The sequence below is a fragment of the Ochotona curzoniae genome, unplaced genomic scaffold (assembly GCF_017591425.1).
Source record: "Ochotona curzoniae isolate NIBS_2020 unplaced genomic scaffold, NIBS_Ocur_1.0 scaffold_3890, whole genome shotgun sequence".
In the NCBI taxonomy this organism is placed as follows: Eukaryota; Metazoa; Chordata; class Mammalia; order Lagomorpha; family Ochotonidae; genus Ochotona; species Ochotona curzoniae.
The window spans coordinates 6,546,460-6,565,837 of NW_024467115.1; the positions used below are offsets into that span (position 1 = coordinate 6,546,460).

Below are 19,378 nucleotides of genomic sequence, written 5' to 3' on the forward strand. Positions count from 1 at the left end.
TCTGTCCGATGATTCACTCCCCAAGTGAGCACAACAGCCAGTGCTATGCCGGTCCAAAGCCAGGAGCCAGGAACCAGGAGCCTCCTCTTCCAGGTCTCCCACACGGGTGCAGGGTCCCAAAGCCTTGGGCCGTCCTCCATTGCTTCCCCGGGCCACAAGCAGGGAGCTGGATGGGAAGCGGAGCTGCTGGGATAGAACTGGCGCCCATATAGGATCCCAGCGCATTCAAGGCGAGGACTTTAGCTGCTAGGCCACGTCGCCAGGCCCCAGTGTCACTTTCTAAGCCATTTTGTATGAAAGAGCTTGATTGGTACCCTGAGAAGCTTACATTTTCCTAAGTGATACTGAATAAATCTATATAACATAAATCATACAATCCATAATGTTTAGTCCCCCTCTGCTCCTCCAGTTACAGAATCACTTTGTTTTTATTTACTTATTATTATTATTGTTGTTATCATTTTATGGTACAAAATCACTTTGAAAGGAAGAGAACATACAAGTCTTTGAGCATAATCTTCAGGGCTTTAGGACCCTGCAACCTGTACTTGAACCTGCAGCTGTAGGAATTCCTTACTCAGCCCCACACTCACCCCTGGAGGCTGATCTACTTTGTCTTCTAGAAACAATGCATCAGCTTAATCTTTCACTAAAATAATTGACTCCCTAGAGTTAACTGTAAAGAATGAGCCTTCTCTGGGACTTTTCATATCGCTAAATATTTGAGATTATTATGACGATCTTTTTCATTCCTTTCTTTTCTGGACCATTCCTCATATACTATGATGCTTAAGTCTCAAAAATCAGGATTCGGCTAATTCAGTAGTCAGTTTCAAATAGAAACTCCTCGTCAGACTGAAGAACTGTAAAAGATCCCTAAGCTGTGAGAGAAGTAGGTACCAAAAATTTCTCATGCTCACTGCAAGAAAATAGCTGTTTGTTTTATTATTCCTTCCAGAGAGTCTAACAAAATCCACTATCAAACTATAGCCTAAAATCATGTCTCAAAATATTTCTCTGTGCAAATTCCAAATTCATGTGTGCATGTGTAGTACACACCCATAGTGTGTATATGTGTGTGTGTAATATTAAATTCAAATGTCACTCTTACAGCTATGAACAATCATTTTTATGGAATTTGTGAAATTACCCTTTTTGTCTCTAAGACTTCTCGAATAACTTTTGAAACTCTCAAGACGGGAGTCATCAATCAGTAGGAAATACAGGTTGACAGATAATGATGGCTTTGAGTAGGTAAAATATGCAAAAAAAAGTTAAAAGGGCCTGAATCCTGTAATCTCTCATAAGAAATAGGTAAGAGCCACTTGGTTGTGACTGATACTGCAGCACTATCCACCTCATTACTAGAAGCCATCTGTCATGTGCAGTTCCCATCCCTCTCCTCATCTTGCTACAACTACAACAGGTATTTCTTTTACCATACATGTACCTTAAATAAAAACTCCTTGTTTTTAAAAATATATTTATATTAGAGATCATGTTTACAGGGAGAGGTCTTCCACCCACTGTGCTACTCCCCAGATGGCCATAACAATGAGTTCTGAGATGATCCAAAGTCAGGAGCAAGGAGTCTCCTCTTGGCCTCCTGCATAGGTGCAGGGGCTCAATGGCTTGAACAATCCTCTGCTGTTTTCCCAGGCCACAAGCAGGGAACTGGATTGGAAGTGGAGCAGCCATGATTTGAATCACACCCATATGGGATGCTGGCAGTGCAAGGTGGAGAACTAGGCTATGAGCCACCCTGTCGGCCCTGTTTAACAGTAACTTCTACTCTACCTAGACTTCTGGGGAGAGTATTCTCTCTTCCTAAAGTAGATGCTGAGAACTTTTCTTCACCTTTTAACATTTGCTTTTGAACAGTGACTTTTCCATCAGTAGCCTCTTGGCCTCATGAATTACGAAAGTTGAAAAGAGCTTCTTGGAAGCAATTCAAATGAGATAGGTACATACACTTAAAGGTGTTTTATTTAGACTTAGAGGTTTATTTATACTTGTCTCCACAAATTCTAAGCAGTATTGATCTTTGTACTTGCCAGTATAAAACAAGAGACAAATCTTACTACTTAGAAAAGTTCTCTCAAGAGAATAACCTGCAGCTAAAATATCTGTAAATGCCTCTTCATTCAAATACATGACAAATAACTCTACAGTAAATTCAGGGTACAGAGACACTTAAGTTGGAGTTGGCATAGTAAGAGAATAAGTCAAGGACTTTGAATTGCTGGGTAGGGTTTTAAGAGTATTGGAAAATTTTAAAAATTAATTGCGTGAGCACTGAGCCCACTGATCTTTTTACTCCAAAGAATCTTCCTAAAAGAGACCTTGCAAAACATCGTGATGTGGCTATGGCTAATGGAGTAGCCAAGATGATTTTCCTAAGAAATAATGAAGTAGAGTGAAAAGGCCTAAAGTCAGACAAGATGTTAGTGTGAAATCCAGTTTCTTGATGCATTGAGATATTGATAGATGGATAGATAGATAGATAGATAGATAGTTTATATATATATAGATACATATATATATATATACACTCAGCTTTAGTTCATCTTCTGTTAAATAAGGATAGTAATCCCTACCTCTAAATGTTGACATAGTTTAGAGAATGTAAGAAATAAATAAATTGTTTATCTTTTTTTTGCAGTACACATAGCTCCAATTTTGAAAGCACATTGCAAAATTCTAATGGAATAGAAGATATACTTGTTACCTTCAAAGATTTATAGAGATTTTTTAGAAAAATTTTACCAAAATCAGTATTTCATTTCAGCTTCAATTATAACATTCTTAATAACTGAAAATAACTATGAAGTTCATCTTTAAAAACATTAATACTTTGTTAATGTTTATCTTGCTATCATCCGTGTGACTTTCCCAATAAACAGTCTCTTCCAGTAAATGAAATGAACAAATTAAAGTACATGAAACTTTATTAGCATCCCTGAAAACAACTGTAACCAAGAAACATTTTGAACTACAGATCAAAATGACTGTAACCTCCTCATTCAAGGCTATTACCAAGTTAAAGCTATTGGAATCAAGCAAAAACATGGAACATGAATCAGAATTTTCTCAGGGAAAATGATTGTGGGAGTGCCAGGGGAGGGCTCCACATTTAGGTAGGAGGCGACCGTCAGGATTCTAGGCAACTACTGAGGACATTTCAGGGCTCTTTAAATCTCTCCTGCCTTCAATGCCATCATCACCTCCGTGCCTTCAAGCTGGCAGAAAAAATCCAAATAAATATGCTTTAAAAACTAATGAAATGGTGGCCTTCAGGTGAGCACTCAAATGGCAGTAACATCCTTGGCAATAGGTTTTTTTCCTAAACCCTCGCGTGGATGCAGATCACTTTTCAAAGTGCTTAGACAGGAAAGGAACACACACAAGATGGAAAAAGCTACCTGTGGGGAGGAAACAAACAGGAAAGTGAGAAAACAGCAGGAAGAGCCGCCTGAAGAGATTTCAGTACATTGAAAACTATATAAAGTCAGTGAGAAGTTGATCTTTCATTATTGTAACTGCTGAGAAAATCCTGCCTCTAGCATCTGCTAGTCTGGGTGGCAAAGAGAGAAGAAAAGACTCATTTGCCAAACATGGTTCTCACTCCTAGCTGCTAAGTCTTATCTTCAGAGGTTAAATTAAAAAAAAAAAAATTGCAACTTTGAGCCTGCAGTTTCAATTAACTCTAACATAGCATGCAATCATATTTATTGAATTCTTTCATTGTCCCCCATTCCTTCTTTGCAGTTCCTCTTCTTTCTTTCTATCCCTCCCTCCCTAATCCCCTTCCTTCCTTCCTTTCTTCCTTTCCATTACTCTCCTCTCTCCCTCCCTCCTTACCTCCCTCCCTTCTTCCCCTCCTACCTTCCTTTCTCCCTTCCTTCCTTTCTTCCTTTCTCCCATACACTCTCCCTCCCCACCTACCTTCTCTTTCTATCCCATTCTTCCTTCCTTCTTCCTTCCTTCATGCCTTCTTTCCCTTTCAGAACACTACAAGCATAAACTGGAAACAAAATTCTTTGTATCCTAAATGCAGAATATCTCCTCCAACTGAGTTATTATGCATGTCTTGTGTATGGACAGTGAATGTATGAACATAATATTGGGCTAACATATTCCTTTACCCAGAACAAAATCCAACTGCACTAAATAATGACATGCATAAAAGGTGCCAGGAATAACTCCATGGTGTTAAATGATGAATCAAATTAATCAGGAAAGTCTTTTTAGAAGAAGCAACTCAACTCATTCAAATATAGAGAGTTAAGCAGATGTTAAAAGGAGATATTGAGGAGTATTACATAAAAAATGCAGTTTTTCAACAATGTGTACAATGTAGAAGGTAAATGCCATTTGTGGAAAAACATTAAATATTTATGTAGGCTAAGAGAGCAGACAAAGTAAGATTTAGAAAAAGTGAAATAATAGCCCTTATTGTAATGTGGATATCAGAAACCTGTTTTACAGCAAGAAATAATGAATACATATAACACTAAATTTTAAATACTTTATATAAAACATTTACTAAATTTTTTGCACACAATGGGAAGAAACATTTCCTTTTAGAAACCCCACGTTTTAGAAAGCCAAGTAACTGGACTTTCCTCATCTATTTTTAGAGCAGTGATTATAATGCTCCCCATGCTTACATAAATATTTCTTAAACTCTTTTCTTGAATAAGTAATGATTTCTTCTTTTTACTTGTTGAAATCTTTATTAAATCAAGCGTTAAGCCTTACAATATAATATAAATTATTTTTTTAAGAAAAGAAGAAAGGAAGGAGGGAAAGTATTCTTATATTCTTAGAACTAAATCTAGGAATTACATGGAATCTGTTCTCTTTGCATTAAAATTACATTATTATGAGAATTAATGAAGAAAAAATGTTAACTCAAAAATAGAAAATAAAATATCGTTTAGTATATACATAGCTTCATTTCTGGGCTCTCTATTTTGTTTCAGTTTTCTGAAGGTCCATTTGTAAGCCAATACAATATCCTTTATTACTAATAATTTGTAATACAAGTTGAAATAATAGCAAGGTGTGTACTGTGGCACAGCTTGAGACACACATCCTTTTGGGAGGGCTTAGGATCAGATTCCTGCCTCCATTTCCACTCCAACTGCCTGATAATATTCCTCCAGGTACCTGCATTGAATTCCTACCTCCTGGCTGCTGCCTGGCTTAGTCCTGGTTAGGAGAGTTAATTATTATGTGGAAAATCTGTCTTTCTCACACTGGTACTCACACATACACATTTTTAAACAAAACCATCTTGTTTTTTCAAAAAGAATTAAATTCACTTAAAAATTAATCATGTGAACTGGATTAGCTCAGTGATGGTATCAAAATTAGTTCAGATTCATGATTAGTTAAATCCTGAAGTACGCATAGTTGGTAGTTTGAAAATTCTCGAACAACATAGTTGTACAAATATGTATTTCATGTTCCATTAACTTCTTTTAAGTTCATAATATAGCAAAATAAATCACATCTTTAGGTTTGGGATTTGGTAAATACGAACTTTCTTATACTCTAGGCTGTAGTCCTACACATTCACCATTCATTCAGCCTGTTAGATAAAGTGCATTTGTCAGTTTCCTTATCTTCTCAAAACCATACTTTCACAGCTCTTTTTTTCTTGCATCTTGAAAAATACGATTTGCTTTCATTGATTTTCATGTTTCCAAGATAACATTAGCTTTTGGGGTTTGTATATACGGAAGCAGGTTTTCATAGATCCATGCCTGTATTAACAGAAAAAATATTGAGAGTTTGAATAATAAATTCACCAGCAGGAAAATAGCCACAAATTATTACAACTTTTAAGAATATTTCATATTTCTATGAATTAGTGCCTGCATGTCTGCAAATACTGATCATGAGATAGAGTAAAATATTTTACAACAGTGTCATTAACTCATCCAGTATATGTTCATTGCAAATAAGTAAGACCTCATTTTTAAAATGACTCTTTGTTTCAAATACAACCTTCCAAACCATTTCAAAGGAAGAAAAATGTAATAGAAAAGTTGAGAAATTTAGCAGAGGACTTCATATTTTCAAATTGTAACAGAATTTTGCATTCTTATCCATTACCTTCAAACCTGGGAGTACAGGCTCCAAGCATACTGTCATAAAAACATACACGTATGCTGCTCTTCAACTGCCAAAGACTCCGAAAACAAATGTTGGGTTTTTATTGAAATTCTGAATAGTACTGAAATCATTTTCTCATTTACTTGTCAACTTTAAACTCAAATGTTTGTTTGTTAAGCAATTAGCTGAATAGCATTGACCTGAGTAAATAAAGACCTTGTCAGAGACAAGTTTTTGAGCTAATAACAGTTTTCATGTAACACGGCAGACCTTTTCATTTTGGAAAATTGCACAACCAATAATGGGACCCTTTAATCTGAACTTTGAAGACTTCCGAAAACAAATAACTATAAATACCAGTGTGAGGACTTTTGTTTTTTCATTATACTGATCAGAATAATAAAAGGTTTTTTTAGATGTAAAACATTAAGCATCTTACAATTCTGAACCCATTTTGCATTTTTTTCTAAAAATACATCTAGAATATAAAATATTTTGTTTGGGGGTTTTTATTTTATTTTCTGCTTGAAAGCACATTATGCCTGGACCAGCACAATGGCTCAATCAGCTTACACTCTACCTGCTAGCAAGGGCATCCCCAAATGAGTACTGATTCTGGCCCGAGTTGCTCCACTCCCCATTCACAATCCTGCTATGGATTAGGAAAGAAAGCAGAGAATTGCTCAAGTCCTTGGACCCCGGCACTCAAGTGGAAGACCCAGAAGAAGCTCCTGGCTCCTGGCTTAGCAATGATTGAGCTCAGCCATTGCAGACATTTGGGAGATTTCTCTCTCTATCTCTCTCTCTTTTTCTCTCTCCTTCTCTTGTTGTCTCTCCTTATATCTATAAATATACCTTTCAAGTTAAAATGAATATTTTAAAAAAGCATATTTGTGTCTAATTTCATAATTTTATCTGAAAATTATAAAAGATAAAAATTAAATAACTTGATTATGAGTAGAATAGATCTTACTTAGGAATCTGTTGAATTTAAAAGAACATTGTATCATCTGCTTTCTGCTTTACAAACTGAAATATACATTTTGTGGTTAAAGTACTACATATACATACATAGAAACTTACAAAAAGATAATAATGGGGAGTCTGAAAGAACTTCAGAAAACTCATGGGAAAAAAAGAACTAAAAGATAATTTGGTGCATTTTTTTAAGTTCAAGCATTTTTTCATAACCTTTTGGACAACCACTTGTGTGGATGGACTTCAAAAATTTTTAACTGTTATATACTTATTTAAATTCCTTATTCACAACTTTTTTGAATCATCCTATGCATAATACAGAGATTTTTCATATAGTGATAGCTCACTGAAAATGACATTGATTTATAATTGATCATAAAACACCATCAAAGTGATATTAAAGAATAAAAACATAGTAAACCAAGAGTATAAACATGATGGACAAAAATGAAAAGACAGGAGATGGCTGGAGGGTTGGCAAGTGTACTAGCTAAGAAGAAAAATCCAAAATATACGAATATGCCCAGGAGGATCCTGATGTGCCAATTAGATGTGTGAACTGTGAATGTCAAGTCCTGGAATTCAACCCCAGATTTGAGCTGGAGAACAGGCGTTGGAATAAACTGTATAATTTGATCAGGAAGCCAATAGCCCTAGGCTCTTCCTTTAGTTCACATGCAGGGCTTCCAGATGTGCAAGCCACCTGAAGCACAGCTAGGCATTAGCTAAGTTTCTGGATACGTAAGGGTTAAGTTAAAATTGCATGCTATGTAACAAAAGCACCAGCTCCTTAGTGCAGACTGACAGTGCTGTGTGGCCAAGTAATTGTTGTAAAGACTGAAGGTCCCAGAGCAAAATCTAGCAAGTCCTTTCAGATGGAGCACTTGGAAGACATTGGCCAGTCATCATACGTGAAAGATACCAACTGATCAGTGCAATAGTACATAGCAAACTGCCAATCAAGTTTTAATCTTTCACTTTGATATGAAGAAGCCTCAAAAACAAAATGGAATCAAAATATAATATGAAGATATATATATATACACATATACATATATATATATATATTACTACTACATATTAATGAGTCTACGTTTAGTAAAAATGTATCTAAATTGCAGTTACACAATTTTGCTGGCATATTTCCCTACAAGCACTTCCTTTCTCAAACCTTGGGAAGATGTGGAGTGCAGATCCCAACCATTCCTTAACCATTTGGTCTACTTTGAAAGCATGAAAAAAACAATCCCATGCTTGTTCTAATTCATATATCTTTATTTTCATATTTTGAATATTTTAAAGTTAATTTTCTCTTTCTGGATGACCCATGATTTTCCACAAATATCATTACTTTATATTCATCACATATGTGTTCATTCTTTTTTTTTTCAAGATTTATTTAATTTTTATTGCAAAGCCAGATATATAGAGAGGAGGAGAGACAGAGAAGAAGGTCTTCCATCTGTTGATTCACTCCACAACTGGCCTCAATGGCTGGAGCTGAGCTGATCCAAAGCCAGGAGCCTGGAGCTTCTTCCAAGTCTCCCACATAGGCACAGGGCCCAGGGCTTTGGGCCACCCTCGACTGCTTTCCCAGGCCACAAGCAGGGAGCTGGATGGGAAGCGCAGCCACTGGGATTAGAACTGGTGCCTATATGGGATCTCAGGAATGCAAGACAAGGACTTTAGCTGCTAGTCTACCGTGTTTGGCCCATGAGTTCATTCTTAATCCAGTTGCCTTCCTAACACTAGCACTACCTGCATTTTTGTGTAGTATACTTAGCTCCAACTAGAGGCTATACTTTGTCATTTGTTATGTCTGAGTCAAACCAGTTCATGGAACTCCCAAGATACAATAGATCATATGAAGCTGCTTTGATAGACTTCAGAAGAAAAAGCACAGGTACAACCTCACCCAACTAACACCATTCAGATGATGAACCTTTTAGCAGATGGCTCCAAGGAAATTCTTTTTCAAATCTCTGAATTCCCTGGCCATTTCAACTCAACACTTTCATTTCCAATGTAAAGGAGTGCCTCGAAGTCATAAAGGGAAATATAAGACATTTTTTGTGCAGTATCTACTTAGTCAATTTATCAACTGGCTTTGGAGTGATGGTAGTTGTTAGCTATTTTCTTGTGTCCTCAAGTATTACTGAGAATTAAATAGTTCAATTTCCCAATCTCTCTTAGGATTCATCTTTCCTCTTGACTTGTTGGGTAATAGAATTTCTTTCTTGTGTTCCCTTCAGCCAGTTTCCACCTGAACGACAAGATTTGCTGATGTGCTATTGATAGCCATGTATTGGTATTTGTGATTCCAAACTTTCTGAGAAAACTTATCTTTAAGCTTCATCTGAAGAGTTGTTGATTTCCATAGAGATATAATATGATGAAATGCACAGTAATTAATAGGGTCGAATTAATAGGAAGGAGAAAATAAAGTTAAGCTTCTGTCAGCAGTGTCAGCATCCTTTATGAGCCCCATCTGGACTCCTAGAGGCTTCTCTGCTGATCCAGCTCCCTACATGAGGCCTATGGAAGCAATGGACATTGACGCATGCCCTTGGGCCCCTACACTCCGGTGGGAGAACTGGATGAAGCTCCACGCTCCTGGCCCGGTTCCAGCTGTTGTGGCTGTTTGAGGAGTGAACCAGCAGATAGACGGTTTCTCTCTGTCTTTCCTTAAGCTGTAAGTCTGCCTTTCCAGGAAATAAATAAATAAACCTATATAATTATTAAAAGGTTCAATACTTCCCCAGTGCAAAGACCTGTTCACCAGAGAGCTGTTCATCCAACGTGAACCTCTTCCCGGCCTCACACTGCCACCTGCTTCCCTCAGCATCACCCAGTGTCTCCGCTGTTTCTCTGACCACTAATTGGTTTAATGTCCAATACGATGTGAAGGGAGTTCGTATTGGGAAGCTTTTAAAAAGTGTTCTCACTACAGACAGCCCTGGGAAGCAAGCGCTGGATGTATGTCCTGGCACTGCTGCAGCCGGCAGGCGAAGCCCAGGGGCCAAGATGCAGACAGAGGGATGCGAGGGAGGGGAGGCTGCTTGCAGCCTGGACTGGCGGTTTCCACTGACTTCAGAGATGATTCCCAAGTGTTGCTGGATAGGACGAATGCGTGTAGAAATGCGTGCCTTTGTGTACGGGAGGAATTTTACTCCAACTGTGGGTGTGTACCCCATCTCACGTCTCATCCCTTGCTCCTCACAAGGCATTTGTGTCTGTCTGCTGAAATCTTCTGAACACTTCGTGGTCATTTGTATTTTTAGGAATGTGAATAAGTGGATATTAATTCTAGGAAAATGTCAGTTTTTATGAAGAGTCAAAATGGGCTTATCCTGAAGGAAAGGGTTAAGAAGGGGAAGTGACAGATAAAACCTATAATACAAAGTCAAGGAAGCGTATTTAGAGAGTTAGTTAAACAGAGAAAAAAGGAAAATATGAGGTGTTCCAAGCAAATAGCTGGCAGCTGCCTTTGTGAGTTAAAATTCAGTTCCTAAATTGCTGGTGAGTGTGTATAAGGAAATAGTGCGATGCTTTTGATGACTGCCAGGCCAGAGTGGCGCTGTGTGGAACACTTACTCTGGCCTGCACTCTCAGTAACCTTTAGGTTCCACAGCTATTTTTTTCCTCAAAGATATGCCCTTTTGTTTTTCTTATGGGAATATGTTTTGATTTTCCTTTGTAAGTGCATTTATTATGATGACTTAATTCAATAAAAAAATAAAGCCTAAAATTTTTTGATGAAATTCACAGAAGTTAATAGGATCAAAGTAATAGGAAGGAGAAAAAATATGTTTTACTATGTAAAAGTCTCATAATTCTAGTATTAGCCATAACTCTATGCTAAATGTTGCTGAGTTGAAATGCAGTGTTAACATTGAATTGTGTAAGAAGTAAATAATCCAAGGGAGAAAAAAAAGTAATATTTATAGGAAGAGGAAAGTATAGAAAATTTGCAAAACCATGAACTTGGTAATATGATTTAATGCATTCTCTTTGTATTATCTACACAGCTCAATGATAAAAACTCTTTAGCATTACAATTAATGGAAATCACTTGAATTTTTCCAACAAAATAGTTTTATATTATTATTATAAGGTTTGCAATTATCTGAAATGCTTCTTTGCTGCCTATAAATTATGGGGAGGGGAAGAACCTCGATTTCTTAACAGTAAAGCCAGAGCATTTCAATCCTCAAGAAGCTTACTGACCTTTATTTTATAATCCTCATCCTCATAAATTGCCTTTTTGCAGGAAACGGACCTTATCCTGACTTTTAATATTTCAATGCACCGCTCGTGGTGGATGGAGAATGGACTAGGCTGTAAGGTGACGTCAGTGACACCTGCCCCAGACTGGGCCCCAGAGGACCATCGCTACATCACGGTCTCAGGGTGTTTTCTGGAGTACCAGTACGTAGAGGTGGCTCATAGTTCCCTCCAGATTGTCCTCGCAGTAAGTGTTGATAGCCAACCACTTCTACTACTTCTGGAATGGTTTGAAATTTGTTCACCCTCAGTGCACACAAATGGGATCTGCAGGCAAAGTGTGATCTTTCTGCTTTTTCCTAATCATTATGCGAATTTTCACAACAGTTTGTCTTGGCCTGAACTAATTTGCTGACTAGCTGACTAAATACTCAGTAAATAGCCTTTCACATAGAGGTAGTCAACATTTGATAATTCAGATTCCGGTACATTCTTTCCGCGATTCTTGGGAGAAGACTGGAGGATTTCCACAGTGAACAATCTGCACGATCCAAGCATCTAACATTTCAGTAGCTGTTTCACCCACAGTATTCCAGCTATGTCGTTAGGATGGTGAATTGTCTCAATTTGCCCTGTTTCTTTCTTTCCAGGTCTCTCCCAGGTACCGTTTATCTTCTTTAATTCTTTTATTCTCTTACTCATTTTTCTAAAAGAATTTAGCTTTTCTATAGATTCCATGCTCCCATTTTTTCACAGTTATGTACCAATAAAGGATCCTCCTTCTACCAGGAGCTATTAAAAATTACAAATGACATAGTTGTAAATGATATGCCTGTATTATCCAAAATATATAATTTTGGATTACTATATTACTATGACAGAGATGAGTACATGTCATTTGCAATAACACTTAACAGCATAATGTTGTAGGATTTACAAAGCTGAGACAACTTTATCACATAAAAATCCATGTATTGATTATAGAACTTAGATATTCAGGCTTTACATTTTGGATTCCATGTAGGTCTGCAACTGATGACCATAAATCTTATAATAATCAGCAACAAATAACGCAAAATGTGTTAATTCATTCTTCAGTTAATTATTTTGGGAGTGATACTGGTTCATAACTGAATAATAAGAAATAGTAGGTTCTGGATAGAATGTCATGAATTAACTCATAAGATTCTTCTGAAATTAAAAAAAAATAACTATGGGTGTCATAATTTATATGTGTTAGGTTAGGTTTGCTGTGCTAGGGAATACGTCTCACATTTCTGAAACGAAAACCAGTACTGGTTGCTCTGATGTGTCAGCAGGAGGTTCTGATAGTCACATCACTAATACAACAACACTGGTGTAGCAGTCATGTCAGTTACAGTGTTCTGTGGACAGCAAAGACAGGTGTGGAGCGTCTACACTGACACACCAAGTGCAGCTGGGAGCAGACGCTCAGCATTCGTGGGTCAGTGTCCACCACCAGGTGAATCGTCCAACCAGGGTATCAACAGAAAGGAGGGAGACCCATACAGATTTGAATGTCAAAATAAATGATTTCCAGAACATTTAAATTGTTTTCTTTGCTCGAATAATAAGGAAACTTTTTTAAACATGTTCAACCTGAGAAAGTTTAAACAAATTCAGCAAAAATTCAGGTACATTCTATAACAAATTATTTGCTTATCTTGAAATAAAAAGTTAGATTGATGGGATGATAGTACTCATTTCATCGTCAAAATTCATTTAAATCAAATTTTCATTCTCACACAGGAAAAGCGAAATATTTGGGAAATTTGGGAACAGACCAAATGTCTACATTTTTATGGTGAAAAGGCCTTTTTAGAATTAGCCAGCTGGATAATTCCATTTTGTTGGCAAATTCTAATGCTTCATACTCATGAGCCAGTCACATACATGCTGCCTTTTCTCGGTCAGATCTGATCTGAGTATTGACAATGCAACATCAATGTCACAGCTTCTTCACACCTTATTTGATCTGATGCTTTTAGACCTCAGCATCCACAATGAACACGTGTGTTGCTATCTTCTGCTGTCTTCCTCATACCAGTCTTTGTGTTCAGGGGACACTTGATGATGGTCTTGTGGTCAGCTTGTTTCTTCTCATGGTGCTCTCCTGAGGCTAATTGAGCTGCAACTCGTGGCTGAAAAGTGAATGATGTGTGATTGATTGATTGATTGCCTGTGGCTATGGACACCTTTCAAAATGCCCTCTTGATCATTAAAGCTTTATGCTTTGTCTTTAGTAGGGCAGAAGCTTCATTCTTTATCTTTACTGCCATCTTGGTAAAAGCCAAATGTCTTCATATTTGTGTTAGAGATGGAGTTCTGAAAGCTCCCCTTTTCACCCAGGACATTTTGGAAACCTTCCATCTTTGATTCAGTGAAAGACAGTTTACATGAACAGGTGTGTAGATGTTTACATACCTGTAAGTTATATCTGCAGGTTCATTAAATCTACCACAATATTTTGAAATACAGGGGATTTACTAAAAAGTACATTTGAGTATGGAAGTGTACAGTGATACTGAGATAACCTCTCAAAATTTAAAAGGCATTTGTAAAAGTAAGGTGGGCAGAATGCAAAGAAGATGGATAGAACGTCCCTCAGAGCAGATGTGATCTATCTGTGTTGTTCTTCATAAAGTGGAAAAATATTTTGGACAATCCATTGTAGCCTATGGCATCTTTCTTCTCCCTTTTGCATAGCAAGCCTTGGGCTGAAAGTACCTGCTGTCAAAGAAAATTTAGCAAATCTTAACTAGAACTTTGTAATGAAAACCAAAAAGGGGTTATTATTGACAATTTTTCTACCTGGTTATTGGAGATCCTCCAAATACATTTTTTTAGTACTCATTCTCACGACTTCCACTATAATGATAAGGCAATAAAATAATATCTGGAATCTTTGCTGCTCCCCTTTTGTGTTACCAAAATCATTCCCCTGAAATGTGAACATTCAGTTTATTCTAGTTTAGAGAACACCTTCGAATTTCCTATTTCTACTGCCACTGAGCAAGCCAAGACGACAGGATCCCTAGCCCTGGTGATGTGACAGTAGCAATGAACTCAGGCTCCCCATGTGCAAACAGGTGCAGACCCATTTGGGGAACGTGGCAGACAGAGAATGCAGCTTGTTTAGCTTATTGGCATGATCTTGGCTTTTTAGTTCCACCTTGCTTTTCATGAAGTCAGCAAAAACTCTGCCTCTTTTCATTGCTTGCTTAAGTCTTTGAAACAGCCCTCCCTTCCAGGATATTTGCCTTAGACCTGCATTCATAAACTGCTGCTCTGCCAACTACTTCTCTTGATTAACTCCGAACGTCTTAGGTTCTTTTTCCCTCGCTTTCACTCAACTTCTCTTTCACACATCCCTGAACCTCTGCATGCCTGTCAACCCATTGTGCAGTTTTCTGCCTGTCAATGTCTGACTGGTTTGGAAATTAGCATTCACAAAGCCCAGATTTGCATGGCAAACACATAAGATATCCACCATCTCCAGCCAAAGGAAGACAAGTATAATATCTGTATAATTTGGATGAGGGATTATTAATCATACAGCCTCCAACTGGGCGTAAAAGGCTGCTAGAACATCCTAACGATGAGCCAGATGTGAGGCTGCCAGGTTTCTCCTCCCTTAGCAACATTCCCCCTCGTTATCAAACACCATAATCCAAAAAATAATATTACAGGGATATGCAGGTATAATGAGAAAAATCTATATCCACATTTACAAAATAGACAAAATAAAAAAATTAGTGAGATCAGCTAGGAACATGTTCACATACATTACATAAGATTTAATCATATCTCAGCAAAAAGCATGTGATTATAATTGCAGATTACAAAATATGCACATCTGAATTTACATATAAAATATTTTGACCAAGTTAACAGTGTGTTGGTGCAACGGGACTGGTGAAAAGTCTTTCCTAAGATATATTAGGCATGTAAATGCTCTTGTACCTAAGATGAAGAGTTTCAGTATTAATACTGGTATTGGCTGATAGGTAATGGATTCCAGAGATGCAAAAATTCAGAATCCTTGAATGACAAAGAACATTGTGATTGATTAACTATGGGTGAGAGGAATAAGATGCATGGCTTGCACATTATTTATTATACAGCTTTATTTTGTAGCCAACACGACACAAAGAGAGTTTGTCTTACAAATGTTTATAAATGATACTTTAAAAAAAGCATTTATTGCAATTACTGAAATAAGTATGTATGTTCAAATGTATGTTAAAGTAACTATCACTGAGGAAAAATAACACCAATCTCTCATTTCCCTGTCCATGTCACTGAACTACAGTCTAACTGGTATGGTAGGAGGCATTGTTGTAGAACCCACAAACTGGGGCCGCTTGCCAGACACACAGAAGGCCAATCACCAACATCAGAGTGGTGGAAGAAAGTAGGTGTTTATTGCAAAGCACAGAGGAGGAAACCTAGCAACTATGCTTTATTCCTGAGTTTTATATGGAGTTATGGGTGAAGCTTCTTAGACATTGGAATTGACGCTAAACGGTGCGTGGTCCAAGTTCCTGGTTCGTCAGTAGAGCTTGTGAGTTTCCTTTAACTGATCAGTAATGCCATGCTCTGTAAGAATTTGTGATGGACTTGTGGGCTCCAGTTGGTCTGGGGCTTATACAGTAATTACCTTCTGCCCGGAGTTGGAATTCACCTACTAAAATCACTCCAGGACAAGACTGGCCATTAAGCTCCTTATCTATTGAAGAAGCAATTGACTGGTGATTAAAGCTTGTAAGACTAGCTGGATCACTCCCTTAAGCCATTGAATTCCTTTTGATAAATGGCAGGCAGGGGCACTTTGCGGTGTGGGACACAGACAGGAGGCTGGGTCCTGCTTTTAGATTATGCGGATTCGGTTTTACCCATACCCAGAGACTCAATACTTTTCACTTAATGTAAACCTTCAAAGCAAAATTGCCTGATCTTTTCTTCCCTCTACATTATTTCATTTATTTCATACACATTGTTAAGTAATAAGGTTGATTATTCTTTTTTTATATTTATTAATGTGAAAGGTGGAATAACATAGAGAGAAGGAGATAAAGAGACAGAAATCTTCCATTGCTGCTTCACTCCCAAATGACCACAATCATCAGAGCTGGTCTGTCTGAAGCTAGCAGCCAGGAACTTCTTCCTGGTCTCCCGTGTGGGTTCAGCCGAGTTATGAACCAGCACCCTCTGGGATACAAATGTTATAGCCAACAGCTCTACAGCAAGGAACATCTGGGAGTTTTGGTTTGTGTTTTGCTTTTCATGAGTTACCAGAGGATGCTGTTTAAATAGGAACATTGTTTCCCATAGTCATTACAAGTTACTTGGAAACTATACACAGAATAACACGAAAGTCATGAAACACTTCAGGAAGAATTTGAGAACCTGTCTACTTCTTAAATTACATTAGTTGTCCAGTTCATTCTTTTTTTTTAAAGATTTTTATTTTTATTGGAAAGGCAGATATACAGAGAGAAGAAGAGACAGAGAGTAAGATCTTCCTTCTGATGGTTCACTCCCTAAGTGGCCACAACAGCTGAAGCTGAGCCAATCCAAAGCCAGGAGCCAGGAGCTCTTCGAGATCTCCCAAGCAGATGCAGAGTCCTTGATTGTTTTCCCAGGCCACAAGCAGGGAGCTGGATGGGAAGCGGGGCTGCCAGGATTAGAACAGGCACCCATATGGATCCCGGCACTTGCAAGGCGAGGACTTTAACCACTATGCTATCAAACCATGGCCTGTCCAGTTCATTCTTCAGGTATATCTATTTTTATGTTTCAGAAAACTCCATACTTTATACAGTACATGAAATAATGGAAATTATTGTTCAGCAGAATGTGGCAAACAATTTGTAGATAAAATCCAAGCCTTCTGATTAAGAACGGTACTGATACTTCCAAGTAATTTCTCACCATTAGTTTTTGGTCAGTCATTTGGCTTGCTAAACTTGCCCAGATGTGTTGCTCACGAAGTTTTCCAAACTTTATGATGCCTTGATCCAACTTGCTTGACGGCTGTGTTGGGAATGGTGCATGGGTATTCTTTTGGATGTCGTTGAGGTGTATGTGTACCATGCCACTCTGTGTGTGTGGTACACAGGGTAGTTCGATAGTGTGCATTGTTCTTTCATGCCTCCTTCAACTAGAAATATCTATTAGCAAAAATTTGACTGTTAAAGATTTGTGCCCTGGTTTTCATTGTTACTAATAAAATTTGTGTATAATGAATATAAATTGTCAGATTATGTCATTTAAAAAGGCTTTCAATGTTAGCAATAAAAATGTGTATAATCAGTATAACTTATCAGACTATGTCATGTTAAAAGGATGACTAGGGAAATGTTATACATAGCTACCCAGGTGCTAATCTATTTCAACATGATATGGTTTAATGGTCATTTAATATTACCTTTAAGTTGAAGCAGACCTTTTAGGACAAAAAGTAAGTTTGATTTGGCTGATGAAAATTTATTTAACTATTTAAGTTATCAGTGTTCAATCTCATTTTTAATGAAGTAAAACAGGTTTGCAATTTTACAGAGTGGAAAAATATATTCAAAACACATGATTTTTTACATGACAAAAGTGGTATATCACCAAAATTTGTTGAAGTTAAATAATATTTCAATACCCCCTTCCAATTGTTATGTAACTCCTATTAAATTAGGACATGTAAAGGATTAAATGGTATACTTAACAGTTGTTTATTATGTCTTAGAAACATTTTTAGTCTTTTTCTAAGAAATTGCTGTTCCAAATTAAACAATTCCCAAATATTTACATTCATTAGATTTGAAGGAAAACCTAGTAATTTGTCATTTGGCAAATTATATAAAGCAACTTTTGTGATAGATAAATTGTAGCATGCAAATAAGAAGTTACAGAAGTTGAGTGACATCATTATAAAAAGATGCCTCCAATATTCTTTCATTTAGTTAGTTGATTTTTATAGCACTTAAACTTTTTAAAAATGTAAAACTTGAATCATGTTGAGCTCTGCACTTATGAAAGATTGAGTTCTAGTCTCGGACTTCAACCAAGTCCAGCCTCAGTTATTGCAAAAATGTGGAAATTGAACCAGCAAATAAGTTGGCTCTCTCTCTCTCTCTCTTTCTCTCTCTCTCTCTCTCTCTCTCTCGATATATATATATATATCAACTAGACATCAACAAAATTGGCCTTTAAACTGGTGGTGAAGAACAGGAAACATCAATTGCAAACTACACAGTTTCTGATTGAATTTTTTATTTAACTTTTAGGTTACGTAGAAACTGAGTATCTTTCTAAAACAGTGAATCTCAATACTGAGAATATGATTTTCCTACTAAATTTATTTCCTTATACCTGTGGTAGGATATAGGTGGTTATAAATTTCAGTTTTCATCAAAGCAAAATCAAACAAAATAAAACTATTATTCGGGTCTATTCTAATACTTCACTCTTAAGCCCTCTACTAGGATCCTTAATTGTTTGGCAACATATTGTGTTTGATCACCATTCTGTGAACCTGAATAACTTCTTTCTGGCTTCAGCATTATTTTTCTACTAAACCTAGGCAAGTCAAGCCAATTCCCAAACCAGCATACTTTTATAAATAATGAATTTCTGCATCTACAGAATGTGTGTGCTCCATCTCCTCACTGAATAGTGAACCAGTGTAGATGTAAAACTGGAAACAGGCTTCTCATGCCTACTCCCCTGTCAGAGACAGTACAGCAATATTGTGCATAGAGCAAAATCGCTCGCTTCCTGCAATGAAAAGTGGACAGAATGACAAGCGCTTGGCTTCTTTCCCAGCTCCCATTGTGGTTCAACCGTGCTGTAGTTTGACTTGGATTATTATATACACTGCTCTAACTCTAGTCTCATGGGTTCTTAAATACACACAGCTTTTACTCAAAAAAGTAGTGACCCAATAAGCAAAATAAATGTGATTTGTCTTTGTGTAGCTTCAGAATAGTTTATGCAGAAGAGCACAGTATCAGTGTAAATACAGAGTTTTTCCAATGAT

General features: G+C 37.2%; 1 protein-coding gene across 1 annotated transcript in view; it reads left to right on the forward strand.

Annotated features, from left to right (window-relative positions):
- The window catches only part of NKAIN2 (sodium/potassium transporting ATPase interacting 2), a 968,735-nt gene that overhangs the window by 772,383 nt on the left and 176,974 nt on the right, over positions 1-19,378 (forward strand). Inside the window, exon 4 of the mRNA XM_040965392.1 lies at positions 11,372-11,572. Within this exon, the coding sequence (XP_040821326.1) occupies positions 11,372-11,572 (201 nt within the window). The remainder of the gene's footprint in view (positions 1-11,371; positions 11,573-19,378) is intronic.